This window comes from Scomber scombrus, chromosome 18 (assembly GCF_963691925.1).
Source record: "Scomber scombrus chromosome 18, fScoSco1.1, whole genome shotgun sequence".
Classification (NCBI taxonomy): domain Eukaryota; kingdom Metazoa; phylum Chordata; class Actinopteri; order Scombriformes; family Scombridae; genus Scomber; species Scomber scombrus.
The window spans coordinates 19,621,638-19,647,910 of NC_084987.1; the positions used below are offsets into that span (position 1 = coordinate 19,621,638).

The window sequence follows — 26,273 nt, forward strand, 5'->3', positions numbered from 1 at the left end:
CTCTGGTGCCCTGCAAAACCCTCACCTCAGGGGGGCCTCTTATCGCCTACCCTCCTCATACGCTGTAGTGTCACCCCAGGTCCAGGGATCTGGCCCTGAACAGCACTGGGCACATGGCCCTGGAGTTGATGCTTTAGGTTTGCAGCAAGATACGGATGTGTGGGGTGCGGAGAGGGTTCTACCTCATGGGACAGTGCAGAACCTCAATAAGTGGTCCATGTATAGAGAAGGGGAGCTGCTGGACCCCCACAGCCTGATGGGACAGGGATACGTGGGGCATGAACAAGGGGAGTGGAATCTCAGCAGGGAGGGGGAACCACAAGGGCAATGGTTTGACAAGGTAAAAACAGTTCTTGAATTATATGACAGCTCACATTTCATGCAGGTGAAATAGAAAAGGTTTGGCACTATACTGTAAACATGCTTATATTTATGATGTAATATTACAGTGTAACGTGTAATACTATGATAAAAACCTGATAGTAGCAGATTTTCAGTAGGAGATGAATAATCAGAGAGCAGGTTATTCTGGTATCTTAATTCTATGTTGATGATGTTTAAAATAACAATATATTATCACAATGGGTGATTGGCACAATGAGTAAACAAGATAAAACACATTTCTTTGGTAAGAGAAGGGCAAAGTCCACATTAGAATCAAAAAGAGAGAAAATAAATATTTTCAAGTGAGTGAATGTGTGCATGTATTTAAGCACGAAGAGCAGGTCTATGTACATGCATGTCTTCATCCCTCTGTGTGTGTGTATGTATTTTAGATGTACTCAATCAGAAGCTTGCCCACTGTCGCTCAGCGGGAGCAACGTGAGGAAGATGGAGTGGAAGATATGACACAGCTAGAGTAAGTAAAAATAAAAAATACTACTGCATATACTATGTGCTCAGTGTGATGTCTTGCACACCAAAAACCTCAAAGACATGATGGGTTACAAGATTCTGGATGAGTTTTAGTGACTGGGAAGAGGATTGTTGTAGTGGTGTGAGACATGACTATGATCGAAGGGATGGGTAAAATGCTTTTTGAAGAAAGGCCAGTTTTGAATCTGTGACAGGGCTAACATGCAAACATGTTTTGGGTGGTTGAGTGAAGAAGTTCTGTTATATCCTTAAATATTTTGTCTTATTGCTTTGTCTAGGGAGATGCATGAAGAGGCTGTTCTGCTGAACCTGAGGAGAAGGTTTGAAAGGGAGATTATTTATGTAAGTGTCTTTGTAAAGCTTGTGTCCAGCAGATAGTAACCACCTACACACAACCATTAAACCTTTGAAAATGTCTTGAACCTAGATTTGTTTGTTTTGAGTTTGTGTGTTGATTTTACAAACGTATCTCTTCATCTCTCAGCTTCTCTTTTTCAATTTCTTTCTCTTCTTCTCTCACTCTTCATTCCTTGTTTTCTTTCAGACATACATAGGTAGTATTCTGGTTTCTGTGAACCCATATAAGATGTATAACATCTATGGGACAGACATGGTGCTGATGTACAAGGGTCATGCTCTGGGAGAGCACCCTCCGTAAGTCATGTTCACTTTCATATTGTGATCATAAATCCCTGTTATCAAAGGATAGCAAAAGCAGTTACAGACAGCAAGTTTGAATGTCAGCACATCATATTTCAAATACAACAGAATAGATTTTGTTTATTCAGTTTCATCATTACAAGCAATTTGTAATTGTCATGTTCAATTCTGAAGCTCTTTGTTTGGTTTAACAAAAAAAAAGTTGATTGATTAGAGAAAATTTAAGAAAATCAAAAGACAGACAATATGAGAAGAATGTAGAGGGGAAGAAAAAAAATTAAACGCATAAAGAAAGCTGACAAATTATAAGTTAAGAAATCAAGGAAGGAAAGAATTATGTAGGAAGGGAAGATGAGGGGAATAAAGAAAATAAAAAAACAGTTTAGCGAGGACAGGATTTTAAGAAGTGAGGAAGACTACTATAGTTTGAGTTAAGTGCTTTCATTTACTCAGATGTCTGATGCAATTACTTCTTCTCCTTCAGGCATTTGTTTGCCATAGCAAATGCTGCTTATTCCAAAATGATGGATGCCAAACACAACCAGGTCATAATAATCAGGTAAGAGGCTAACATCAAAGTCCACATAGATTTCAGCCTGGCTTTCACTCTTTAAATTCCATTCACCACTTCATATGTGCCTGCAAATTTTCCTTACCGTGAATCATACATTACACCTGATATGGATTGATACAAAGATGTTTCTTAACATGAAAATATTGCACAGTGCAGCATGATATGTGCATTTTGTACATCATTAAAAATGTTCCTAGGTTATGTAACGGCTTAAACTTGATGTATACAGTGTCCATGAAGCTTCTTGGACAGTCAGGTTTCCGTCTCCACTTGGATTAGTGTTTGTAAATTCATGAGTGTCTCCCTGTTCATTCTCAAAACACACACATATACTAAGAGACAGCAAACATACACAGTAACTGCATTCAAATATGAAAAAGCACACATACAGAGTATATCTACATGCTTACACACAGATGTGTACTTTTAGAAATGACCAACAGCAATCATATGAAATACACAAACACATCCACACATCCACACATGCACACGCTCACACACACCCAAAACACTCAAGCCGTGTTCGGAAGGAGACACCTGTAAGGAAAGCCCAGCCAGGTCTGGGCCAGAAGCAGATTATGTTTCGGAGCATGTGTGCGTGAGTGAGTGCGTGTTAAGGGGTAACTGAGGTCTGGTGTACAGTGACCAATAATGGCCCAGTTTTTAGCTAACCAGCCTGTCAGTTGAAACCTTATGCTGGAATGTGGTCAAGGTGCCAGTGTCCCTACATACACACCTCTGCCCCCCCTTTTAGGCAAGCTCACATAATGATGGTATTTAGCATTAAGCTGTTGGCAGTGGTGCGTGTGTGTGTGACCGTTTCAGGTGGTTTAACGTAAAAGTGGAATTGAGTCCCTACCTAATGCAAGATTAGCCTGGTCTCACATCACCTAGCCAATTAAGGCAAAGACTCCACTAGCACATCTAGGAAGGTGAGAAGGATCAAATAATGGACTCTAAGTGATTATTAAAAGCTGGGCTTAGTGGTGCTCAGACTGCGGATAATGTTCTCAATTTGGAGCCTCCACTTTGCTATTAGAAGAAGTGGATTTTCCACTACTTTATCTTTTAGCTAATTAGACTTTTTCAGTCCGGTGTGCATATTGAAAAAAGTTCATCCCGCATTTTGGACTAAGGACCATTAAAGAATACTAATTTTGTCATGAGGAGATCCCAAAAAAGCTCTTCTTCTTTATTCTTTACAATGTTTGATCCAGCATAAACCACCTGTCAAGTTCTGATTTTGAGATGTGGATGTTTTCTGTTCACTTTAGTTTGAACAGCTAAAAAAAAAGAGCAGTAATTAACAGCATTCTTGAAACTGAACTTATAACTAATGTCTGAAATGCTATTTTAAATGTCTTTGTTTGGCTGTTTGCACATAAAATTGTACTATACCAATTCAAAACGTCACTGCCACTGTCACCCCACTTAGGTGAGACAAATGAACAAACAGACAAAAGCATTGTAAACCCTTTGGATTACTGAAAAATGAATAGTCAGAGTTGAAAAAACTCATGAACTGATGAACACTTGATAGTTTGGAGATACATAATTTTCACAGGGCAGTTACAAAAAGTGCATTTTATTAGGTGCCAATTTTCACAATTTCCATCTAACATGTAAATATAAAAGCTGTGACCTCATTCAGTCACCAAAGGACTTGGACAAATCATCATATATATTGTTTCCATTACTGAGTCATATTGATGGATGTTATCTTTGTTACTGTGTTTCAGTGGAGAGAGCGGGTCTGGGAAAACAGAGGCCACCAAACTAGTCCTTCGCTATCTAGCAGCAATACATCACAAATGCAATCTTGCGCAACAGGTACACACACACACACACACACACACACATACACACACACACACACACACACACACACACACACACACACACACACACACACACACACAGACATCCTGACACGCAAAAACTGCTGCCAGCAGATTTGGATACTTGCAAGCACACTGCATTAAACACAAGGAAAGGTACGGTAGTTTGGAGGGAGTCAGTAGAACAGCGTGATAGTAACACACACACACACACACACACACACACACACACACACACACACACACACACACACACACACACACACACCTGCCTTGAAGGATGATTAATGTCTCTGTGTCTTTTTTTCTATGTCGGTGTATCTCTGCTGGCTCTCCTTGGGTACAGATTGAGGTAGTGGAATTCCCTGCATGCCTTGTGCTTTACATTTTACAAGTAATCTTCACATAGAGCCATAAGAATAGCATGTTGCTGTGTTTTGCTGTGGTGTGTGACAATATTCATTAGAGATCTTGTGTTTTATTGTGAATCTGTTTTTCTTAGATTTGCTTCATAAAATCTCTAGCATCACTTCAAACTACCTGTCTGACCAGGAATAATGGTCTACTTTAGCTAATGTTTAATCTCTAATCTCTTTACTTTGTGTTTGAATGTCTGGTAGATACTTGAGGCAGCTCCTCTGCTGGAATCTTTTGGAAATGCCAAAACTGTACGGAATGATAATTCCAGTCGCTTCGGGAAATACATTGAAGTCTTTCTGGAGGAGTGAGTATGAAATAAATGCACAAAGGTTTCAGTCTCTGTTCCTGTCTCTTTAATTTAACTAATCTTGCATTTGTGTTTCTTCCCTCTGTTCAGTGGTGTGATTAGCGGTGCCATAACCTCTCAGTACCTGTTGGAAAAGTCCCGCATTGTCTTCCAGGTGGCACAAGCAGGCACATATGCAAGATGAAACTTTGCACTTTTCTGTACTTGGACATGTCGAGGTAAATGTGTGTTACCCCTACAGGCCAAAGATGAGAGGAACTATCATATCTTCTACGAGATGCTGGCAGGTCTCCCCTCGCAGCAAAGGCAGGCTTTCTATCTACAAGAGGCAGAGACGTACTATTACCTCAACCAAGTATGAAGACAGTGCAGAATAATCAGGAAATTCTCCTCAGGGTGTTAATATTTGTGGGAAAGATTTATCTCGGAAATGTTGATTTTGAAACACATTTAGGGCATTTTCTCTCTTTCCATATAGGGAGGGGATTGTGGGATAACAGGAAAGAATGATGCAGAGGACTTCCTGCGTCTTCGTGCTGCCATGGAGATCCTCCACTTCACCCCTGATGACCAGTCAGCCATCTTTAGAGTTCTGTCTTCCATACTGCACCTGGGCAATGTCTACTTTCAGAGATATGAGGTAATGCTCTCTTATCTTTCTTTATATCTGTTTAAAAAAAAAGAAGAAGAAGAATTTTTCTCTCAAATCCTTCAACACAACATTTAGAGGGTAATGCTTGTATCTGAAGTTTCATACAAACATGTCATAAGACAGCTATGTTAAGGGACTTAATATGAAATATAATCAACTAAACCTCACTGTGAAAATTAGTTCATAATGACCATGAACAAAAAAAATGCATAAGATCACTTAATTAGAAGACAATTATTCTAATCAAATGCAACAGATCAGTATTTTTCTACTTTTTCTTTCCCCGCTGCACTACAGACTGATGGCCAGGAGGTGGCGTCAGTGGTTAGCGCTCAGGAGATCAGAGTGGTGGCAGAGCTGCTGCAGATCTCTCCAGAGGGACTACAGAAAGCCATCACCTACAAAGTCATGGTCAGTATCAAACTGTGTTCCATATGCATGTGTAATAATATCTCAGCATCTATATCAGCACCTTATCCTGTAAAATTAACCTAAAATGCCTATCCAAGGCATACCCAAAGTAAATCGAAAGCTGTAATCATTGGAGTACACACATGGTTTTTGTCTCTTTTGAAAGGTAACACTCAAGCATTTTCCCAAACAGGCAGAGTCATTCTAAGTGCTACTGGCATTGAGTAATAGACTTTTGAGCACACTGAAGTAGAAGGTTTTTATTTCTGCCTGAAGGTTTTTTGCAAACAGATGCCTGCAGATGCCTATAACAGGGATTTATTAGCTGGAAAACACAAATGGATCACAGTATGAAGCCTTACCTAGTCCAAATTCAAATTTGACAATACCCCAGAAAATCAATATTTTACACATTTTTCTAATGGTATGTCTAATGGTATATTTTTCTAATGGTATGTTTTCAAGAACAGGCCATTTGAAAACTTCAAAGGACCCTTGGATATCATGGTCACATACATAGGATAAAAAAGGCTCCCTAGTCTTGAACACTTGAACGTACAGTAATAATTATGGGCTTTAATAAAAAGTGACATTTAGAGGTTTCCTATCAAATATCAAGATTCAGTATTGCTGACAGAGTAACTGAAGCATGAATACATTAACCTAGTTAATTAATACAAAAGTAGTTGAATATTTAGTACGTACAAGTTTTACCTTCTTTTGCACCGTGTCCTTCCTGATCTAACATATGCTGCCGCGGGGAGATGTTGAGTCAAATCTATTTGTTTTTGAGAATCCATTTCTGTTTGTGCAGATTCTGTTCGAGCAGATGAATAAAATGAATTGCAGCATTGTACTCCTTTGATTCAGGTGCTTTCCATCCATACCAACTCCAGCATGCAAGCAAAATAGGAACTAATCTCCAGGAATAAGTCATAAAATCAATCAATCAATGTTTTCAACCAAATGAGTGTTAAAGTTCTCAGCCCACTAGAGCCCACAACTTTCTTTGTTGCTTAATTTACATCAGCAGCTGACAAAGTAGAAATCCTGGAAAGTGGAAAAAAAATCTTTCGGTTCCCGAAATTCTCCTCTTGGTAATCCTTTGCCAAGCTATATTCTCTCATATCCCAGTCTTTGATTGAGCAACGTCTTGCTTTTCTGTCCATTTTAAAAGAAGAGCAGAATGAACAGATCCACTTCTCCTGATGGGTTTTGGATGCTTATGACAAGGAGTGAGGATGATGAGATGAGATGGAGAGAGGGAAACAGGAGGAATGCACTTAAAGTAAATCTAATCATGGCACAGGGTATGTCATCCACGTGCACATACTCTATGCAAAGAGCCTTTTGTTTAATTGAATTTCTAATTACAAATGTGGTTCTTATATGTAACAAGAGAGGAGTCAGCCTTGCCCTTTCATTTCCTTTGGCTGGATGAGGCGTGCGTGCTGTTGTTTTTGTTTTGTTTTTTTTGTGTGTGTGTGTGTCTGTGTAAGTGTGTTCATGTGTGAAGTGCATTGATGCAAGATAAAGTCTCAAGTCTCAAAGCATTCTTTATCTGATTGGAGGTGAGTCCCACACAGTAAGAGAGTAAAGTAGAAAGTTAGGGAGGAAGCAGAGAAGAAGACAGTGGTGTAGAGTGGAAATGAAAGCAGTGAAGCAGATGAGAGAAGGTGGGGTGTAGTGAGGACAAAATAAGCGAAGCTGCACCATGTTGAGATTTGCCACTTTAGTGTAGTGTATACATTTTATAATCGAGCCCCAAACACAGCAGTCATTGTGTCCAGTTACATTACACAGGACTATTTTAATCCTTTTAAAGGTTTACAAAAAAAACCCCCAAAAAACCCCAAGAAATACAGCATTTAAGGAACCTGCACACCCACACATGTTTTTAATTACTCTGGCTGATAAGACCATTGGAGATCGATGAAGCTATGGGTTGGGAATCTTATCTATGTCACCAAACTATATACACTAACAAGTCATAATAATAAAACACGCACAGGTTTAATTAATAAAATGTATGATGTCTAAATTCCATTTACCTCCTTTAGTTTCAGAGCCCTGGTATTGTGTATGCTGGCTCACTGTCATGTCTTACTTGGACACTTGAACGTCATCGTTAACGTGATAAGTCGATCAGTCTGCACACATACAGTCTTGAGAAGAGATCCAATCAGGCAACATAAGTGAAAACACCTGCGTGGGGGTTTAAATATTCAAATTTAAACATTAAGCAATAAAACACTTGTAATATGCATATATGTAATATGCATAGCAACTCTAAAAACAAACTCTTAAAATGTCCTTGAGCTGCTTCAGTTAATTAAGTAAGTGCCATGCTGCTGAAATTATTCACCCAGTTAGCTCCTCCACATCAAATGTGTTGCATAAATGACTGTCCTCTTATCTATTCTGCACAGGAGACAATGAAGGACAAGATCTACACTCCATTGACTGTGGAAAGTGCTGTAGATGCCAGGTGTGAGACACTTACATACCCAATACACATGAAAAAACATTATGTTTCCTCCAGTTGTATGGCTCAGATTATACCATGGAAACCTGATAGGAAAATACCACTGCATCAGACATTATGTTCCCAATCAAAGTATTTGTTCGACATGAACTTAAATCCAAACAGCAAATACTAATGATATAAAAATGTTTGTGTGTCCTATTCCCTTCTTAATCTGTAATGACGGTCCCATTGTTATTTAACAAGAAAGTGTTGTCTGTAAGTTCTTCCATCCAATATTTCTATCCTACATCTGTCTTTTACACACTAATCTTTGTCCTCCAGAGATGCTGTTGCCAAGATCCTGTACTCACTGCTCTTCCACTGGTTAACAGAGAGGATCAATGCTCAGGTGTACCCTCGCCAACACACTCTCTCCATCTCCATCCTGGACATTTACGGATTTGAGGTAAACCCGTTTTCTCTTATCGACTCTCTGTCACTTTCTTGTGTTGCACAGTAGAGAGACAGACTCCAGAATAATCACTCTTTAGTAGAGTAGATAAGATGTAAAGAATCACCAGCCCTGTGTGTGTGTGTGTGTGTGTGTGTGTGTGTGTGTGTGTGTGTGTGTGTGTGTGTGTGTGTGTGTGTGTGTGTGTGTGTGTGTGTGGGAACAACAGGATCTGGCCTTCAACAGCTTTGAGCAGCTTTGCATTAATTATGCAAACGAATACCTGCAGTTCTTCTTCAACAGGATCGTATTCAGGGAAGAACAGGTGAGTCGACGTCACACCTGCGGGGGTTACACTCAATAACTGGCATACACACATACACACTCCTCACATTGTATTGTGTGTGATCACTACTCAGGAGGAGTACAGCAGGGAACAGATTTCCTGGCAGGACATCCCATTCAGTGACAACCAGCCCTGCATCGACCTCATCGCCGCTAAGCCTCATGGGATACTGAGGATTCTGGATGACCAGAGCTGTTTCCCACAGGTGGAGGAGGGGAAAGAGGAAACTTAAACATGAACACACTTACATATCTGTCAAACAGACAGATACGATGATTGCACGTCATTTAGAGTCTGCTGTTTTCTGTTTTGTTGCCAGGCGACGGACCACACTTTTCTCCAAAAGTGTCACTATCACCATGGCAACAACCCATTGTATCTGAAGCCAAAGATGCCCCTCCCAGAGTTCACCATCAAGCACTTTGCTGGCAGGGTCACCTATCAGGTACACAGCTCCTCATTGGCTCATCTCAGTTGACAAAATCTGCTATTGGCCAGCCACTTGGCAATGAAATGGATTTGATTGGCTGGCATCCATATTTGTCTTTGATCGTATTTGATCTGTTGAGAGTTTTGGATGTTTTAAAAGAGAATATATTGATGAAAAGTAGAGTATGTGACACTTTTGATCTACACATGCTAATCACCCTCATGAAACCTGCTGATCCCTGAGAGATTTTTCCAATAATTTGTGATGTCATCGATTCAGGTTTACAAGTTCCTTGATAAAAACTACGACCAGGTCCGACAGGATGTCCTGGACCTGTTCATTCAGAGCAAGAACAAGGTGAGAGGAGAGGAGCATCTTCATTTCACGTCACTTTTAATCCTAAATTCTAAATCCTAATCTTAATCGCATAAACAACATAAAATGTGTGAATGCTGTGTGTGAACAGATGTTTCTTATTTGTGTGTGTCCAGATGGTGTCAAACCTCTTCATGGTTCATGCAGAGGTCATGGGTCAGCAGAGAGGAGGTCACATGAGGAAGAGCAGCACAGTCACCCGAAAATACCAAGCTCCCACCGTCAGCAACAAGTTCCAACAGTCTCTGCTCGAGCTAGTGGAGAAGATGGAGAGGTGAAATAGAGAGAGAGAAATGAAGATATTTACTTGATATAATAATTGATAGTACACGATTGTGATCCATAAACAAGCACAATTTCCTGGCAATTAGTAGCATTGAAATACAAAAATAACCTGACAACACTTGTTTTACTTTTATTCTTCCATGTCAGGTGCAACCCTTTTTTTGTTCGCTGCATTAAGCCAAATAATATGAAGGTATCTTTTTCAAACATTCAGTATTTCTGACATTAACACTGATCATTTGCATGCATGAAGCATGCTGTAGACAAGGGTATTCATTGATTTTTGAGCATACGTATACATTGTGTTTTAGCAACCAGGTGTGTTTGAGGACGACCTGGTCAGCAGCCAGCTGCGACACTCTGGTGTCCTAGAGACCATCAGGATCCGCAGAGAGGGATATCCTGTCAGAATGCCATTCTACGTCTTCCTGTTCAGGTAACATATTTAATCATTTAATCAATGGGTGGTGGTAAGCAATTTTGGTGCCTCTTTTTGGCAATAAAAAGTATCCCTCCATTTACTTGCATCATGTTTATAATGAAGGTTAAATGCACTCATTCTAAGTCCATCAACATACTAGTTTTATCACCTTGTAGTTGTGCAGAGGGATAATTACTATAGATTTTATATACCTGGAAATATAATGAAAACATTGATTGGTTGGTTTACTTTACCTGCAGAAGCATCAGCTATTTGTTCGGAGCAAATAGGAGAAGCATTAGGTATCATTGGAAGTCAACATTTCTGGGAAGACACAAAAAAAGAGCTCCACAGGCTGCAGCAGCCTTTATGAACAGAAATCCAAATATAAATATATATATAAATATATATTTATAAATATATATATAAATATATATTTATAAATATATATATATATATAAATATATATTTATAAATATATATATAAATATATATTTATAAATATATATATATATATATATATATATATATATATATATATATATATAAATAAATATACATGCATGCATACATGTGAATGTGTCATCCTCAGATATAAGTCCTTAGTGGGGATTCGAGAGCTTCCAGCTGCAAATGGAGAGAACTGTGTGATAATGCTCAGTAAACTGTGCCCTCTCACTCCAGGAGCCTACCACGTTGGAGTTACAAAGGTGAGGTTTGATTTATGTGGTATCATTTTCATTTTTTTATTATCATTTTTTTGGACTGCATAGGAATGTGACACGTGTGTGTGTTTGTGTGTATGACAGTTGTTTCTGAAGGAGGACATCTACCAGCTGCTGGAGTGTAAACGGGAGCGCTGCCGCGATCTTGCCGCTCTCACCCTGCAGCGTCACACCCGCATGTTCTTCGTCAGGAAACGTTTTGTTGCCTTTCGTAAAAAGATCATAGGGCTGCAGGCTCAGTGCCGAGGTTTCCTCACAAGGTGCACCGTCAGCTTCTTTGGCTACCTTACACATGCATAACAAACAGCTGATATGTATTGTGAAATGCATTCAAAATAAATGATGGTACATTCTATTTATACAGTGCTTTTTTAAGGCACTCAAAGACACTTTACAAGCTAAAAACATATTGCACAGAAAACAACACATATGACACAAATCATTAATCACACATTAAAAGCAGTTCTGAAAAGGTGAGTGTTGATTAGTGATTTGAACATGGACAGATTGATAAAAATGCAGTCAGATTCTGTTGGGTATAATACATGTTTTAACAGCAAGATTAAAACTTAATGTCCATTCTGTCCTCTAGGAAGCGCTACGTGAAAATGAGGGAGAGTCTGGTGCGGTTCCGCTCCCTCGTCCACATGTATGTCAGCCGCAAGCGATACATCAAGGTACATGAAGTCTGCTTTAAAACATGATATGTCTCTCCTATTTAGAGGGTACAACTTGATGATGCCCATGTATATCACTCATGCACATGCTGTCTAACAAAATCTGTAAACATTGCACATTTTAGATTTGTTCCAGTTTTGTACTTTTGAATTTATTTTTCTGTTTTGAACAGAAAATATTCAGTGTGGGATTTTTGTGATCTGTTTGCAGATGAAGTTTGAAGCTCGAAGGAAATCTGAGGAGGACAGAAGGAGGAGAGAGATGGTGAGATGGAGGTTTTGAATTGCTTTTTCAAAACTAACATAATTTTCAAAATTGTTCACTGTCACTTTGCAGATAAATTAAAAACAGTTACTTTTTCAGGAGCTGACCAAGAGGGAGGTGGTGAATGTCACCCACTTAGTGATCCCTGCAGAGCTGGGTGCTTTATTGCAGGCAGCAGGAGGTGTGTAGATGTCTGTCCATCTGTCTGTCTCTCTTCCCCATTAGTGTTCATCACATGGTGTAAATACACATTATTCATAAGCCTAATGATGTTCAGTTCTTTAAATGTGTCTCCTCTCATCGGCACTGACAGTATCAACTCAAGAAATGATTTGCGTGGTAAAGACAGAGTTGGACAGGAACTGCTTCAGATAATAAATAAACCATATAGTGCAAAATAACACCGATTGCATGTCTAGTCAGCTTACCAATAAAAAGTAATATTTGTAGTTGATTAACTCTAGTTTTTGATAGTTTTCATGCTGCAACATACTTATAACGATTCCTCCCGTGCTGTTTGTTTACTTGCTGCTTACCCTCTTCTCTCTCTCTCTCTCTCTCTCTCTCTCTCTCTCTCTCTCTCTCTCTCTCTCTCTCTCTCTCTCTCTCTCTCTCTCTCTCTCTGTCTCTCTCTCTCTCTCTCTCTCTCTCTCTCCCCCTCCCTCTCTCGCTCTGTCTGCAGTCAGGAGGGAGCTGCACTCAGACTGCTTGGCTCTGCTTCAGGCTCCACATATCCAGGAATCCTCCTCATATCAACTCACTCTACCTCTGGACATCAACAATTACCCATTCTACCGCTTTGTACAGATCTACTTCAGGGTCAGATGTATATCAATATAATTACAGTGTTACAGCCAGCATCACTTTATATTTTTCTTTTGTGTGTGGTTATTTAACTGTCCTGTAAAAATGTTACGTATCCGCTGAAGTCACTACCAGAGTGAAACTGGTTAATTAGGACACAAATGACACTTGTGTCATTGGATTGACCAATTATTATAAAATCACAGCACTAACAGCACTAAAGGGGATCAGAAACAGCAGCTTCATGTTGTTCTTGTTGGACTTGGACTTATTCTTTAACTTATGTAGTAGCTAATGGTTTTGGTTTTTCCTTAAATTGATGAATTGCTGGACCGTGAAACTCCAGACCAAAGTTTTTAGTGTGCAGTCCAGTCCAAGAGGTGGCAATGTACATCCACTGAGAGTTTATTCTGACACTGTTGGTAGGCCAGCATTACATGACACCTAACAAGAACCACAGAGTCATTTCATTTTTATTTTAAGGGATCTTTTTGGATTTTTAAAATGATCTATTCTTTTGGTAAGAAGTGAGGGAGGGCTGCTAAAGCAACCTAAAGTGGATTTTTCTTCAAAATCATGTAGTATTCATGTAAGATGTGTTGAATTTAGTGTGCTTCCCCAAAAAAAAAAGTTAGTCTTTTGTCACCACAGGAACCAAAGTTTGGGATGTTGATGGCCCCTCTGGAGTCACCTCTGACCCGCGTAGAAGAGGACCTAAGAGAGGAGGCCGTGGAGCTTTTCATCATGGTAGTATGACCTTGTATAAACTCTTCTCCTAATCTTCATATACCCATGGATCTGGAGTATATATTCTTTCAGTGTGTATGTGTGAGTTTCGTGGCCACCATAGGTTCTCCTACAGGCTTGAAGGGGGAAGGTGGGGGGAGGGGTATACAGTTGTTTGCAGTTTGCAAACTCACCACTAGATGCCACTTAATCCTACACACTGTTCCTTTAAGGACTTTTTAAACAACTTTTTCAAAGGACAACATCTAACGACTTAATTATGGTGGTTTTTGCTTTCCTTCTGTTTATGTCAGGTACTACGATTCATGGGGGACCCTCACTTGAACGGAGCGCAGGAAAACATGTTTGGGAATTACATCATCCAAAGGGGCTTGTTGTCTCCAGGGATACGGGATGAAATCCTGGCTCAGGTTGTCAACCAGGTGTGGAGGAACGTGAACACTGACAATGCTGAGAGAGGCTGGCTGCTGCTGCTGGCTTGTGTCTGCAGCTTTGCCCCATCGCCCAAAATGGACAAATATCTGCTGAAGTAAGAAATCACCTCTTACAGACAAGTACAGAATCATAATGACATTTTTTATACAAAAACATGCAATGGGGGGTAGCCTCATTTTGCCATACTCTACAGATTTGTATCTGACCACGCCCCCGCCGGTTGCCAAGCGCTGCTGCAGCACAGACTCATCCAAGCCAATCAGAAGATGCAGATAGGTTCAGGCTCCGCCCCTGAGACTGCACGCACCTATCCGCTGTCACTGCTGGAGTGGACAGTCAGCAGGAAAAAAGCTAACATGGTGTTGCATGTGCACTGTTTTGATGGTAAGACACAGAACATGACAATGATGTCACACCACTTTAAGCTGCTCACTATGAAAACTAAACAACAAATCAATAATGTCAAAAATCTTCAGAAAATTTACTTTGCTTTCATATCGCAACAAAAAAAACAAACATACAACAGTTACATTAAACACATACCTCAAAGAAAAGCACTCAGGCACTGTTGGCGTCACTTTTATTGAGTAGGATCAGTTACAGCCGATGATCATTGATTATTTATTGCCAGTCAGGATCAGGTGATGGAACTTCATGGCTCTCTGTGTGTGAGTTGCACAATTTAGTGTGTTTTGCCCTTTAACATTCAGTATTTGATGTGATTTCAAATCCACAATGAAAAGAAATAGGTGAAGATGTTTGCTGATCTTCATCTCTCTCTGTAGGAGGATCATTCCTGTGTCCGGTCCATTCATGGACCAGTGGAGAGGATTTAGCAGGAGACGTTCTGCGACACAGGTGCTAATACCATACACTCATTCAGAGTTGTTTTTCAGCTAAAGGTTTTGTTCAGACACTTCTGTCTAGTGGTATGTCCAATTTTTATTCAACATGAATTATCTCTGTTATATTTGTAATCCTAATGTCAATGTAAACTCTTAGCTTCATGATATTTTACTGCAAAAGATCAAACTTTGTTGTACAGTACAGAAAACTTTGACGACAATAAGAACAGGTATAGGCTGGTGTGTGAAGTGTGTGGTTTTGCAGGGGAGTGTCTGACTGGTGGAGGGGGAGTTCAGTTCTGATGAAGGAGCACGGCCAGTGGGTGGAGTTAGCAGGTCATGACTATGTGATGGACCTGATAGCAGACCTGGAGCTTCCGACTGACTTCCCAAAGCAGAAGAGCTACTTCATCATCAGCACCAACAATCCTTCTAAAGTCCGAGCTAATGCCAGCCTGTCAGTACACAAAGAGCACACACACTGTCACCACATACAGCACAGAACATGCATTAATAAATATTAGAAATACAGATATTACTTTTCATATAATTACAAAACAGACAATTCTCCTCTCCTCTCCTCTCTCAGTGCTTTGTTTGGCAGTGGCTTTGACTCAGATGAGGAGATTCCTCCTGCCTTTCTTCTCAGCAGCGGCAGCAGACCAGCCTACAGTGTGCCTGACTCTGACGGTTACTACAGCCATGGTACACACACACACACACACACACAAACACACACACACACACACACACACACACACACACACACACACACACACACACGCGCGCGCGCGCACACCTAGTCAAGTTTGGACACACTCATTCTTCATGTACAATTTATAATCATTTGTAACCCTACCCCTTTTGATTTGGGCAGCAAAGTTTATAAAATGATAAAATGATATGACCACATAATTACAATGTGCCTACACTAATAATGGTATTGAATTATTGCTCAGTCCTAACATTTTTGAAAATTATTATTATTAGATTACAGAATGTTTGGTCATGAAAATTGGTTTAAAATCAGGGAAAAGTGATGGAAAAGTAAGGGAATTCCATTGGCCAAAATATGTATAAACCCTTCAATATGCAATCATTTGTTGTATCAGGAATATATGATAGTATGCTCCATCTTCATTACCCAATATTTTCTCCATTATTAGACTATATCTGGTTATCTGCAGATGTCCTGATGCAAAACCAGAAAAGCTATTCTGCTGCTTTTATTTAGATAATTATGATTTCTAGTTACTAAAAGCACAGAGGGTGAAGTGCAACATGTTTGAAGGCACTCTGCTTTCTGTGTTTGTCCAGTAGAGTCAGATGCGTTCAGTGACGGTCAGACTCAGAGGGGAATGGACCGCTACCTGGACAGTCTTTTTGATCCTGTGTTGTCAGACAGCAGCATAGTGAGTACTCACACTGATCTACAGGAAATGATGCATTTCTACTATAATTTCTATTTTTGTTTTGAAAATACATAATTGATGATTAATCAACCAAGTTTGATAACTGATTGAAGTTTTAAAGATTTAAAATCATTTATATAGTAAAAGTGACAAACACTGACTGTTTCTAGCTTGATAGATTCTCTGGGAACATTTGCTTGATATTTTTCACATTTTCTGAATTAAAGGTGCAGTGTGTAGATTTTATTGGCCTCTAGCAGAACAGACTTGGCGGAAAAAGCAATATAGTATTCATAAGTATGTTTTAATTAGTGTATAATCACCTGAAAATAAGAATTTTTATATCTACATAGGGAGCAGGTCCTCTTCCACATTGCAACACCATGTTTCTACAGTAGCCCAAAACAGACAAACCAAACACTGGCTCAAGAGAGGGCCTATCACGCTTTTTGCGAGTTTAAAGGCCAATGTAGGTTCTCCTACATCCTTGGAAGTGGAGAATATTTCATTTGTTGCAATCTGCAACCTCACTGCTAGATACCACTAAATCCTACACACTGCACCTTTCATGGAAAAAAAATCTGATTAATATATCATGAAAATTATCGCTAATTACAGCCCTGAAATACATAAAACAGTCAGGTCATGCTCCCTCTCCACCTGATCTGTTATCTGAGTGTGAACGGAGGGGAGTGTTGACGGATGGATGGAACATGTGATCCACGGCTTCTGTTTGTGTATGAATGGGGCAGACATGATCGCCCAGCAGGAGGGATGATTAGGTTACTAAGCGATCTACCGTATTTGACTGTAACAGCAGGCAGCACGCATACACAGCTCTGTGGGGATTTTGTTAATGAGTAAAAGAAAAAGAGGCAAAAGGCTCTGTCACTGCGAGGGAATGGGAAGAGCGTACCACCCGTGCAGGTATGTTCAGGGATTTGAGTTCTCAAAGACACTAAAACAATTTAATATCCATAATTGGTATTTTGTGAGCAAGTCACTGAAAAAATTGTGTTTTAAGCTTCTGCAAGTGGCACTTTATTTTGTGACTTGTTGCTGCTCATGCTAACTATTTGCATTTTGAGCAGAGCTGCTACTTGCATTGATAAAGGTATTTTCCCAGGAAAAGAGTTATTTGGTTTTGTTACAATTGTAAGAATGAGATCCATTATGCTGAAGAAAGGTTTTTACAAGTTTGTGCCAGTTATGTGTGTGTGTGTGTGTGTGTGTGTGTGTGTGTGTGTGTGTGTGTGTGTGTGTGTGTGTGTGTGTGTGTGTGTGTGTGTGTGTGTGTGTGTGTGTGTGTGTGTGTATTGGAGCATCTTCTCCAGTGTGTACGGTACTTCCTGGGGAGTATTTAGTTCCTACAGTTTTACTGACTCACTCAGAGAGGGTCTGAACCAACCAATACAATACACTCCCTCTCTCTTGTTCCTTTACTCTCTCTCACACACTTTTTGCCCCACTCTTCATGTCTCTCAAACTCCACTTTGTCAATATCTATAACCATCCTTTTCACTCTGCTGAATCTCTGTTACCTATTTGTCTGTGCCCATCAGGATATGGAAAAGACTGGAAGTTTGTCAGCAAGAATGAAGGGAGGAGGAGGTATAGGTATCACAGGAGGAGGAGGAGGAGAGGGGGAGAGTCATTTGGCTCCCAGTCGGCCTTATCCACCAGGAATACACCCCGGAGGTAAAACCCTTGTGTGTGATTCCTGTTAGTAATGTTTGATCTCAGAGCAGACTGCCCGCTAGTGTTTCTTTGGATTTGTATTTTTGTTATTCATGTATTTCTCCTGTGTTCAACTGCAGGCAGACTCAAATGTTTGCACTTTACCCTCTCCTATCTTTCTTTTTTTTAAATTCAATTTTTCACCTCCAGCTCTTCTGCTGTCCCGCCATCCATCCATCTATTCATCCTCTGTCAAACTCTTTCTCTCCACACTGACATCAATTATTCAGCTTCTTCTAAGTGGGTCATAAATCATCTCACGGTGATAAATTGTTTTGCCCTCTTGTCACCGCAGAACTTCTGCTGAGTACTGGAAACAAAGTTTTAAACCTCCACTTCCAAATATGAATAATGAACAAGCTAATAGACAGACAGGTACAGAAATGAAAACTAATCATGTAATGCAGTTCAAATTCGGCCAAATACTTTAAAGGTTTGAAAACAGCTGATAAAATCAAGTAATTCAGACATCGTAAATATAGGTGAAAATGATGAAAAAAACTAAAAGTCATTAGCAATATATATATATATATGAATTTTAATTATTTCCATGTTGTGTCAAGGTGAAGGGTAAAGTGTCTCTGTGACACTGAACAGGAATGAAGTGTAAAGTTCAGGTGTATGGTTCACTAACCTTAATCTGCCGCTTAGGCTGTAATGAGCAGTCTGACCTCATAGATAATGCATAAACAGCCATTCACTGTAACCCCAGATGACTCCTTTACCCTCCGTCTATAGGCACCTGTCACTCTCATTCACTCCCTCGACAAATGTTCTTTATTTTTTTCACTCAAACACGCATACTCACGCTATCATTTACTGTCTGTGCTCGTTTTGTTACTGCTGTATTTACCATAGGCTGTTTTGTGTGTATGTGTAAAGGTAAAAGTTTGTACGTAAGCCTCATGTCACAAATATATCACATTTGAAACATCTGAAAATATTTATTATACCTCTCGTTTTTTTCACCAGTCAAGCAGTCATTGTCTTTTGGAGTGTTTTCAAGCCTCTGAATGTGCTGGTATTAAGATTTATGTCAGCCTTCATACCTCATTACCTCATACATCCTCTGTAGAGTTATTAATCAAAGATATCTCCACACTGGACAATGTGCAGTAAAGAGAGTAACAGCAGTGATGACAGGAAGAAAGAGGGATGAAGGAAAGTCTGCCTGAAGTTTATTTCTATGCACACTATGCAACTGCATATTGTGTGCAATATGTGTGTGAATAGAAATGCTTCAAACTATATATTGAAACTGAGTGAATATATGGTTAAAATGGAGACACAACCTCAGGCTACTGTACAGAGATAAGGATACATCACTGTGCCTCTCTGATTGTGGACAGTTTGTGCATTGGTGTATACTCGCCACCTCATTATATATGTGACACTGTGTTTCATTTGTGTGCTTGTTTTTCATTGTAAGGATTATGTAAAAAGTGTGTCTGGAGATAACCAAATGTATGTATCTGTATGTGATATACAATATAATTACACATTTATTTCACATGAATTGCAGGTTTCAGTAGTAAACATACATATTTATGGAAACAAATGTTCACATTAAAAGTAAATCCTTAAAAAAAAACAACCCTCAAATCTCATCACATTTCTATTTGCCTGTGAGCAGCAATTCATTAATAATGAATATGTTGTTAAAATATCCATCCACTGTAGGGTTGTAGTTGAAGACTGTCACTATCTTACAGTGAAGTGTTGATAAGCTTGTCAGGTCTGCCTGTCCCAGATGACAAAGCCAATTTAAATCCATTTAAAACAGAGACAGGGATGTGGAGGCGACACTGTTCCTAACTCTTACCCTGTTCCCTGCCTGCTGCTCCTCAAGCTGTCCCAGTGCTTCCAGTAGCAGGAGGAATGATGCCACCCATTCCTGCCATGCCAATCCCCTCCCACCATCATCACCATGAACAGCACCAACAACAACATCAGCAGCAACAACAACAACAACAACAACAACAACAACAACATGAGCCACAACAATACCACCAATACAACCAGCCCCAGCACCCCTACCAACAAACTTCTTCCACTTCCAATCCTGCCACACATGTTGCATCCAACCTGTCATCATCCACTCATGCACTTGCTGCTGTCCCTGCTGTTGTTAGAGATGCTGATGTGGCTTCCCATGTCACTGGTGTCCCCGGTTTGCCCGGGGTGCCCTCGCTCCCTGCCACAACTGTGGTTCCAGGCTTGCCTGTGATGACAGGTGTGCCAGGTACAAAGATTGTGTGTGCGTTAGGTTTTTAACAGCATGTGTGGCCTGAAAGGTTTGGGCATGATGGAGTTATCATGAATTCACTTTGTGTTATATAGAAGCCATCTCAAACTTTTTCATTTCTTACATTTTGTTGTGCAGTAGGTTCTGCTGTGTGGTTTGTTTGAAGCAGAGGTCTACTGGGTGTTTTGCGGTGGACTATGTATGCTTCTGCTGTTTTTTTGTTTTATTTTGTTTTTTTTAACCCCAAAACCCATTTTTATCACATGCTGTCTATGTTTATATATCATACTTCTCTAGGATCGGAGCAGGCAGTACTGACTCAACAGCAACAGGCCATCATCCACCAGCAAGCTATCATTCTGGTCTGTCACAATCCTGCCTCTGAACAACTGCATAAAGCTACAGTTAATGTTTTTGTCTGAGTTACATGAAAATAAACAGTAACACTTTATTTGTCAAAAGTTAAAACTTGAACTGTCTTTAAGTTGAATTTTACTTGAGTACTTTCTAGGATTCAGCTAGCAGCCAGTTAGCATAGCTTATTACAAAGATCGCAAACAGGGAAGCAGCTAGCATAGCTCAGTCCAAAACAGTTTTAAAAAATCAAATTGACATACTGTAGATAATAATAAGTTGATACTAAGTGAATACTACGTGAATTATTGACTTTTAGTCAGTTGTAAATCCTAACATTTTTTCAAATATGTGTGTGTGTGCATGCCTGGTATGCCTCATGTTTTGGGGACATAAATCTGTTTACACGTGTTGTGGGGACTTGCCTCCCTTTTGGGGACAAACACTAGTCCCCTTAACGTAAAATAATTAGTTTTAGGGTGAAGACTTGGTTTAAAGTTAAGGTCAGTTTAGGGTTATGTTAAGGTTAGGGTAAGTATTAGGGTTCGGAAGTGATGGAACCATGACTCTGCGTGTGTTTGTGTGTGCATTGCAGGCCCAGCAGATGACCATGCAAGCTATGGCAATCCAGCAGCAAATGTTGTCCTCCTTTCCCCCCGTTGCCCCAGCCCCCCAGTCCCCACCTTCACAGCATCACTCAGAGCCGCGTTCCCACACACCCAGCCCTGTAAATGAACACACAAATACAACCCATTGAATTGTGGAGATGCATGAACACACATATGGTGACACCTGCCAGAATATGTATACAAATTAGACATTAATGTGTATCTTGCAAATAAATGCGCACTCAGCTTTACTTCCTGTCTCACTGCAGAGCAAAGAGAGAGAAGATTCACCATACAAGCCCGGTCCTGCTGCTGTTCAGCGAAAAATGAGTATGTTTTGCACTATCTGGATTAAATTAACACAGGCAGTTGTGCTGTGTGGTGTGAATGTTACTGTTAATGCCTCAGGATGCCTCATGATTTTCTTGTAACCTTCTTTGAACTGAAAATCTTCTCTAGTACTTAAAAAGGAAAGAAAACACTGATACATTGTGACACAGTGGTTTGAAGCCTACAGCATCAAACTAAAAAGTTGGGATTGACTGAAATACTAGTACCGACAGCTGTCCACCTCGGCTAAATCAATTACAGCTGCTTTTACAAGTTACATCTTCAGAGCTGTTATACTTTTTGCAACTATCAGCATTATTCAAATTGAGCCAATCAGTATGTGGACAGTTTGCAAATTTGTCATGCATTAAATCCCTGAAGAAGGATTGAAAATGAGTCTTACTGCTGTTAAATTAAATGATTGGACACTGGATTATTTATACGTGCTTGATCTAATGGAAAGTTAAATTTCAGGTCCAACGCGTGGCCCCCCTCCTGAGGACACGGTCCGATCCACTGTGAATAACACCGAACGAATGGAGCCCAGTCACGACATCAAAGACATCATCAAACAGCACCAGCCTGCTGGCACGACGACTTCCACTGGACATGCAATACAAAAGTATCACACATGCAGTGCATATGCACAAGATTTCCCAGCTGAATAGACTGAAGAGATTTCAAGAGCTGTCAACTTATTGTCATCTTTTCATGTGTGTGCAGGAAAGATGATGGAAAGATGTTTGCCAAGAAGTCAGACCCTCATGATGAAGCCATGGAGATACTTAAAGACCAGATGGCAAACCCGGTACCCCACCTACCACACACACACACACACACACACACACACACACACACACACACACACACACACACACACACACACACACACACACACACACACTCGCTAAAATACCCCTTTTCATGTCTCAGAGTCTAAGGAAAAAGACATCTTCATCCTCCCAACCAAAAGAAGCGGCAGTAATTAAGGTTAGCAAGAAGACCAAGACTCGGTCTGTGGGGCCAACCAGCTCCAACATGAGCCCCGCCCCTCCTCCAGGTGAGCTTTTCACATACTTGATAAATCCCCAGGAATAAAATGTACAATGACAGACATATCTTTACTAATTTCATACTCACATCTGAAGAAGAACTAAAATAGCTGAACATGTGTGTTTGTGTTCAGTTTCTCGAGAGTTACCAGTAGAGGAGGAGATCATACAGACTCAACTCCACAGCAGGACTAGTGATGAATATTTCACCTACACCAATGTGCCCTGGAAACTCTACATGAGGAAAGAGGTGGGTTTCATGAATGTGCACACGCATAGACGGAAGCAACTAATATATATTGCCCTGAAATGTAACATTCAGTTTAATTCCATTATATTTATTCAGTGCCAAATCACAACAAAAGTTAACTCAAGGCACTTTTAACATAGACCACACAAGTATGGTCTAGACTTTTCACATCTAGACCATACTTTTTAATTCAATTTGCACAAGCTGTAATATTAGTACCCTCTACATGGATCTACTTCTGCTTAACATTGAACTATTTTACAATGCTTTAAAATTGTCATATTTTAGAATTATTTATTTTTGTAAATATTTCCATTGTTGATCTATTTTGTTTTCCAGGTGTTTTATCCTAGGGAGACCTTCAACAATCCCATGATTCTGGACCTGATCTTCAGACAGGTTGATTTATGTATTAATTCTTTATTTAAATGTATCTCTTTTTAAATGTAATTCATGTTAGATTTATTAATTAATTAATTTATACATAAATATTTCAGGTCTAGTTTTTTATTCTTGAAAAAGCCTGAGATCATCTTTGTGTTTATGGTCATTATGGCATAAACTAGTGGTTTATAGCACAATAACCACATGGTGGTTATGATTTATTAACAGTAAAATGCTAAACTTTGTGATTTAAATCTAGATTTTAGCATCATAGCTATCGTAAAAACAAATACATCAAAGAGTACTCTTCTAGGTACTTGGTTTAGTTTTGTCCTTGTTGAGCACTTTGTAATGTCTGGGTTTGGTAAGTACTATATAAATATACTGTATTATGATGATTATTTATGCTTATACTTATTTATAGCAGCCATAAATATTTTCCAGTTTTCCAGAGTTCACACTCCTGTGCATTTGTTCTGCAGGTTGTACATGATACTTTCTCTGAGGCCTGCATCCGTATCACTCAGGAGGAGAGACAGAATATGAAAGCTCTGTTTGGTATGAACGCAAATCTTTCAAGGACTTTATGCTTTGTTTAAAAACATTGTTTATAACTCCACTTATGCAGGTTTTGGCCCCTCAGACGTCACTTTGCTCTCAGGATTCAATACTGTAGCTTAAACTTTCCTTGTTTGTTTTTTTAACAGCAGAGAACAAAGTGGATCAGGTATCAGGAACTCATGATGAGAATGTGAAGAAGAAAGTGGTCGCCATGGCAAGAGACTCGTGGGAGATCTACTTCTCCCGCCTCTTTCCAGCCTCTGTGAGTTCTTGTCTCTCTCACATGTGTTGAATTTAATATGTAGCCAAAGCCAACCAAGTTCTCACTGTGAATATTATATAAACACAGCAGTCTGCTTCCTTCACTTGATGTGTAGGACTGTTAGTATGCTTTTATTTGACAATTTTCATAAGTGCCTGTACTCAGTTTTGCGTGTGTGTGTGTGTGTTCAGGGCAGTGTGGGGACAGGAGTTCAAGTGCTGTCTGTGTCTCATAAAGGCATCAAGCTGCTGAAGATGGTGAAGAGCAGCTCCGCTACTCCAGATTACTTCAGGGTGCTGAGGCCTTACAGGTGGGCCTCATAGACTCATAGACTGCAGAACAACATGGACACAGTTTCTGTGATGTCAGCCACAGGTCATCAAGCTAAAATTATACCTACACCTTTTCAAGACGTCATACATTATTATCAAGACATCATTAAAAAATGCTCCAAAGACACATTAAAAGAGTTTAAATTAACTAAAAAAACAGACTGTGTTCTCCTCATTCAAATAAAAGGCCATAAAATGTCAAGTGACCTTATTCAGCGTTCACAACTTCCCGTGTCAAGTCCTCCAGTAATTTGACCTCAGACCCCTCTCTCTTTTCTCTGTGACTTTATGTCGACTTCCCGCTTTTGCACCTACTTCCTGCAGCTACTCGGACATCCTGTTTGTGTCGATTCCATCCAAGAACATGCTAGAGTTCAACCTGATCAACGAGAAGCTGATCCTGTTCTCCGCCAAGGCCCCGCAGGTCAAGCACATGATCGACTACTTCCTCACAGAGCTCAAGAAGGTCAGAGGGCTTTTGTGTGAGTGTGTGTATGTCTGAGTGGGTCTGGAAGTCCAACATGGAGAAAATATTTATAAGTGTATATTTTGTGTAACACAACTGGAATTCAATAATAACAAGAGTAATTTTATTTGTATAGCACACAAGGAGCACAAAGATTTTCAATCAAATGCAATTTTCTTTTATAGATGAGGATATTTATCTATCTATCTATATGGATAAGACAAAATGAATACAATCAGAACATTTGAAATCATATAAAGCCAACAGATAAACACAAATACCAATTTCAAATTAGTAAAATATAATATATATATATAAATATATACATATTAGAACAATTCAGCAACTACTGAGGTGAAACAGTGCGGGCAGACTGAATACTATGTGGAAATCTGTTTCACCTTCATAGCTTAAGCTGTGTTAAATATGGGAAATTCAATATTGTTGTCTTTATATACAAGCATGATTATTAATGGAGGGAAATTAATCAATACACTAGTGATAAATGTGTGTCTCATCACACATTTGATCCACATATTTAAAAAATAGATTTACAAATATGTATAACGATTTATGAGCAATTTATGGTGTTAACAAACATGTACCAAACAGTTTGAACAAATGTGAAACCCTCTTACATAAAAAACACAAACCAACTTTGTGTGTTGTACTTATACATTTGAAACTTCAAGTTCATGAATCTAATACTTTTTTTTTTAAAAGCTTCCTGTGCATATAAATGTCTAGAAATCTTTTGAAGGTTTTTTTTGCATTTTATATTACATATTATTTACAGATTACTGAATGTGTGTACATGGATCACCTGACAAGTAAGGATTGGGTGTGGAGTTTTTTCACAGCCTCAGATTCACAAATACGTTGTCTCACTCTTACCACTGAAGAAGAAGAAGAAGTCTGCCACTTGACTTGGTTTTTGTGATATTCTCATAAAAAAGTAGACCTGTCCTCAACGTATTAACTACAAGAAGATGTTTAAAAGACAATATTTAAATACATTCTTAAATTGTTCATCATATTGGGACAGAAACAGAGGCAATTGTCTTAAACTCCTCACACAAATGTAACCCAGTCCACTGTGATGACATTGTTTTGGCTCACACCTCCTCTGGCTGTCGTCTCCGTCAGGACTCAGAGTACGTGGTGGCAGTGAGGAACTACATTACTGAGGACAGGACTCTGCTCAGCTTCCATAAAGGAGACATCATTAGACTTCAGCACATGGATGGGCTGGAGGCGGGTGAGACACAC

At 39.5% G+C, this 26,273-nt stretch overlaps 1 protein-coding gene across 1 annotated transcript in view; it reads left to right on the top strand.

Moving 5' to 3' along the window:
- Positions 1-776: 776 nt before the first annotated feature.
- Positions 777-26,273, top strand: part of myo15aa (myosin XVAa) — a 31,924-nt gene continuing 6,427 nt past the window's right edge. Inside the window, exons 1-47 of the mRNA XM_062439331.1 lie at positions 777-859; positions 1,155-1,218; positions 1,421-1,530; positions 2,021-2,095; positions 3,850-3,940; positions 4,295-4,300; positions 4,569-4,672; positions 4,766-4,829; positions 4,917-5,030; positions 5,154-5,315; positions 5,625-5,738; positions 8,168-8,226; positions 8,548-8,671; positions 8,886-8,981; positions 9,076-9,207; positions 9,322-9,447; positions 9,712-9,789; positions 9,924-10,081; positions 10,240-10,285; positions 10,404-10,528; positions 11,106-11,223; positions 11,323-11,498; positions 11,831-11,915; positions 12,127-12,180; positions 12,280-12,361; positions 12,863-12,999; positions 13,636-13,731; positions 14,025-14,260; positions 14,360-14,550; positions 14,952-15,024; positions 15,277-15,468; positions 15,601-15,716; positions 16,329-16,423; positions 17,986-18,121; positions 20,703-20,767; positions 21,355-21,486; positions 21,637-21,697; positions 22,172-22,319; positions 22,421-22,505; positions 22,631-22,757; positions 22,884-22,999; positions 23,339-23,398; positions 23,866-23,941; positions 24,091-24,206; positions 24,398-24,516; positions 24,863-25,004; positions 26,151-26,262. Of these exons, the coding sequence (XP_062295315.1) occupies positions 777-859; positions 1,155-1,218; positions 1,421-1,530; positions 2,021-2,095; positions 3,850-3,940; positions 4,295-4,300; positions 4,569-4,672; positions 4,766-4,829; positions 4,917-5,030; positions 5,154-5,315; positions 5,625-5,738; positions 8,168-8,226; positions 8,548-8,671; positions 8,886-8,981; positions 9,076-9,207; positions 9,322-9,447; positions 9,712-9,789; positions 9,924-10,081; positions 10,240-10,285; positions 10,404-10,528; positions 11,106-11,223; positions 11,323-11,498; positions 11,831-11,915; positions 12,127-12,180; positions 12,280-12,361; positions 12,863-12,999; positions 13,636-13,731; positions 14,025-14,260; positions 14,360-14,550; positions 14,952-15,024; positions 15,277-15,468; positions 15,601-15,716; positions 16,329-16,423; positions 17,986-18,121; positions 20,703-20,767; positions 21,355-21,486; positions 21,637-21,697; positions 22,172-22,319; positions 22,421-22,505; positions 22,631-22,757; positions 22,884-22,999; positions 23,339-23,398; positions 23,866-23,941; positions 24,091-24,206; positions 24,398-24,516; positions 24,863-25,004; positions 26,151-26,262 (5,077 nt within the window). The remainder of the gene's footprint in view (positions 860-1,154; positions 1,219-1,420; positions 1,531-2,020; positions 2,096-3,849; positions 3,941-4,294; positions 4,301-4,568; positions 4,673-4,765; positions 4,830-4,916; positions 5,031-5,153; positions 5,316-5,624; positions 5,739-8,167; positions 8,227-8,547; positions 8,672-8,885; positions 8,982-9,075; positions 9,208-9,321; positions 9,448-9,711; positions 9,790-9,923; positions 10,082-10,239; positions 10,286-10,403; positions 10,529-11,105; positions 11,224-11,322; positions 11,499-11,830; positions 11,916-12,126; positions 12,181-12,279; positions 12,362-12,862; positions 13,000-13,635; positions 13,732-14,024; positions 14,261-14,359; positions 14,551-14,951; positions 15,025-15,276; positions 15,469-15,600; positions 15,717-16,328; positions 16,424-17,985; positions 18,122-20,702; positions 20,768-21,354; positions 21,487-21,636; positions 21,698-22,171; positions 22,320-22,420; positions 22,506-22,630; positions 22,758-22,883; positions 23,000-23,338; positions 23,399-23,865; positions 23,942-24,090; positions 24,207-24,397; positions 24,517-24,862; positions 25,005-26,150; positions 26,263-26,273) is intronic.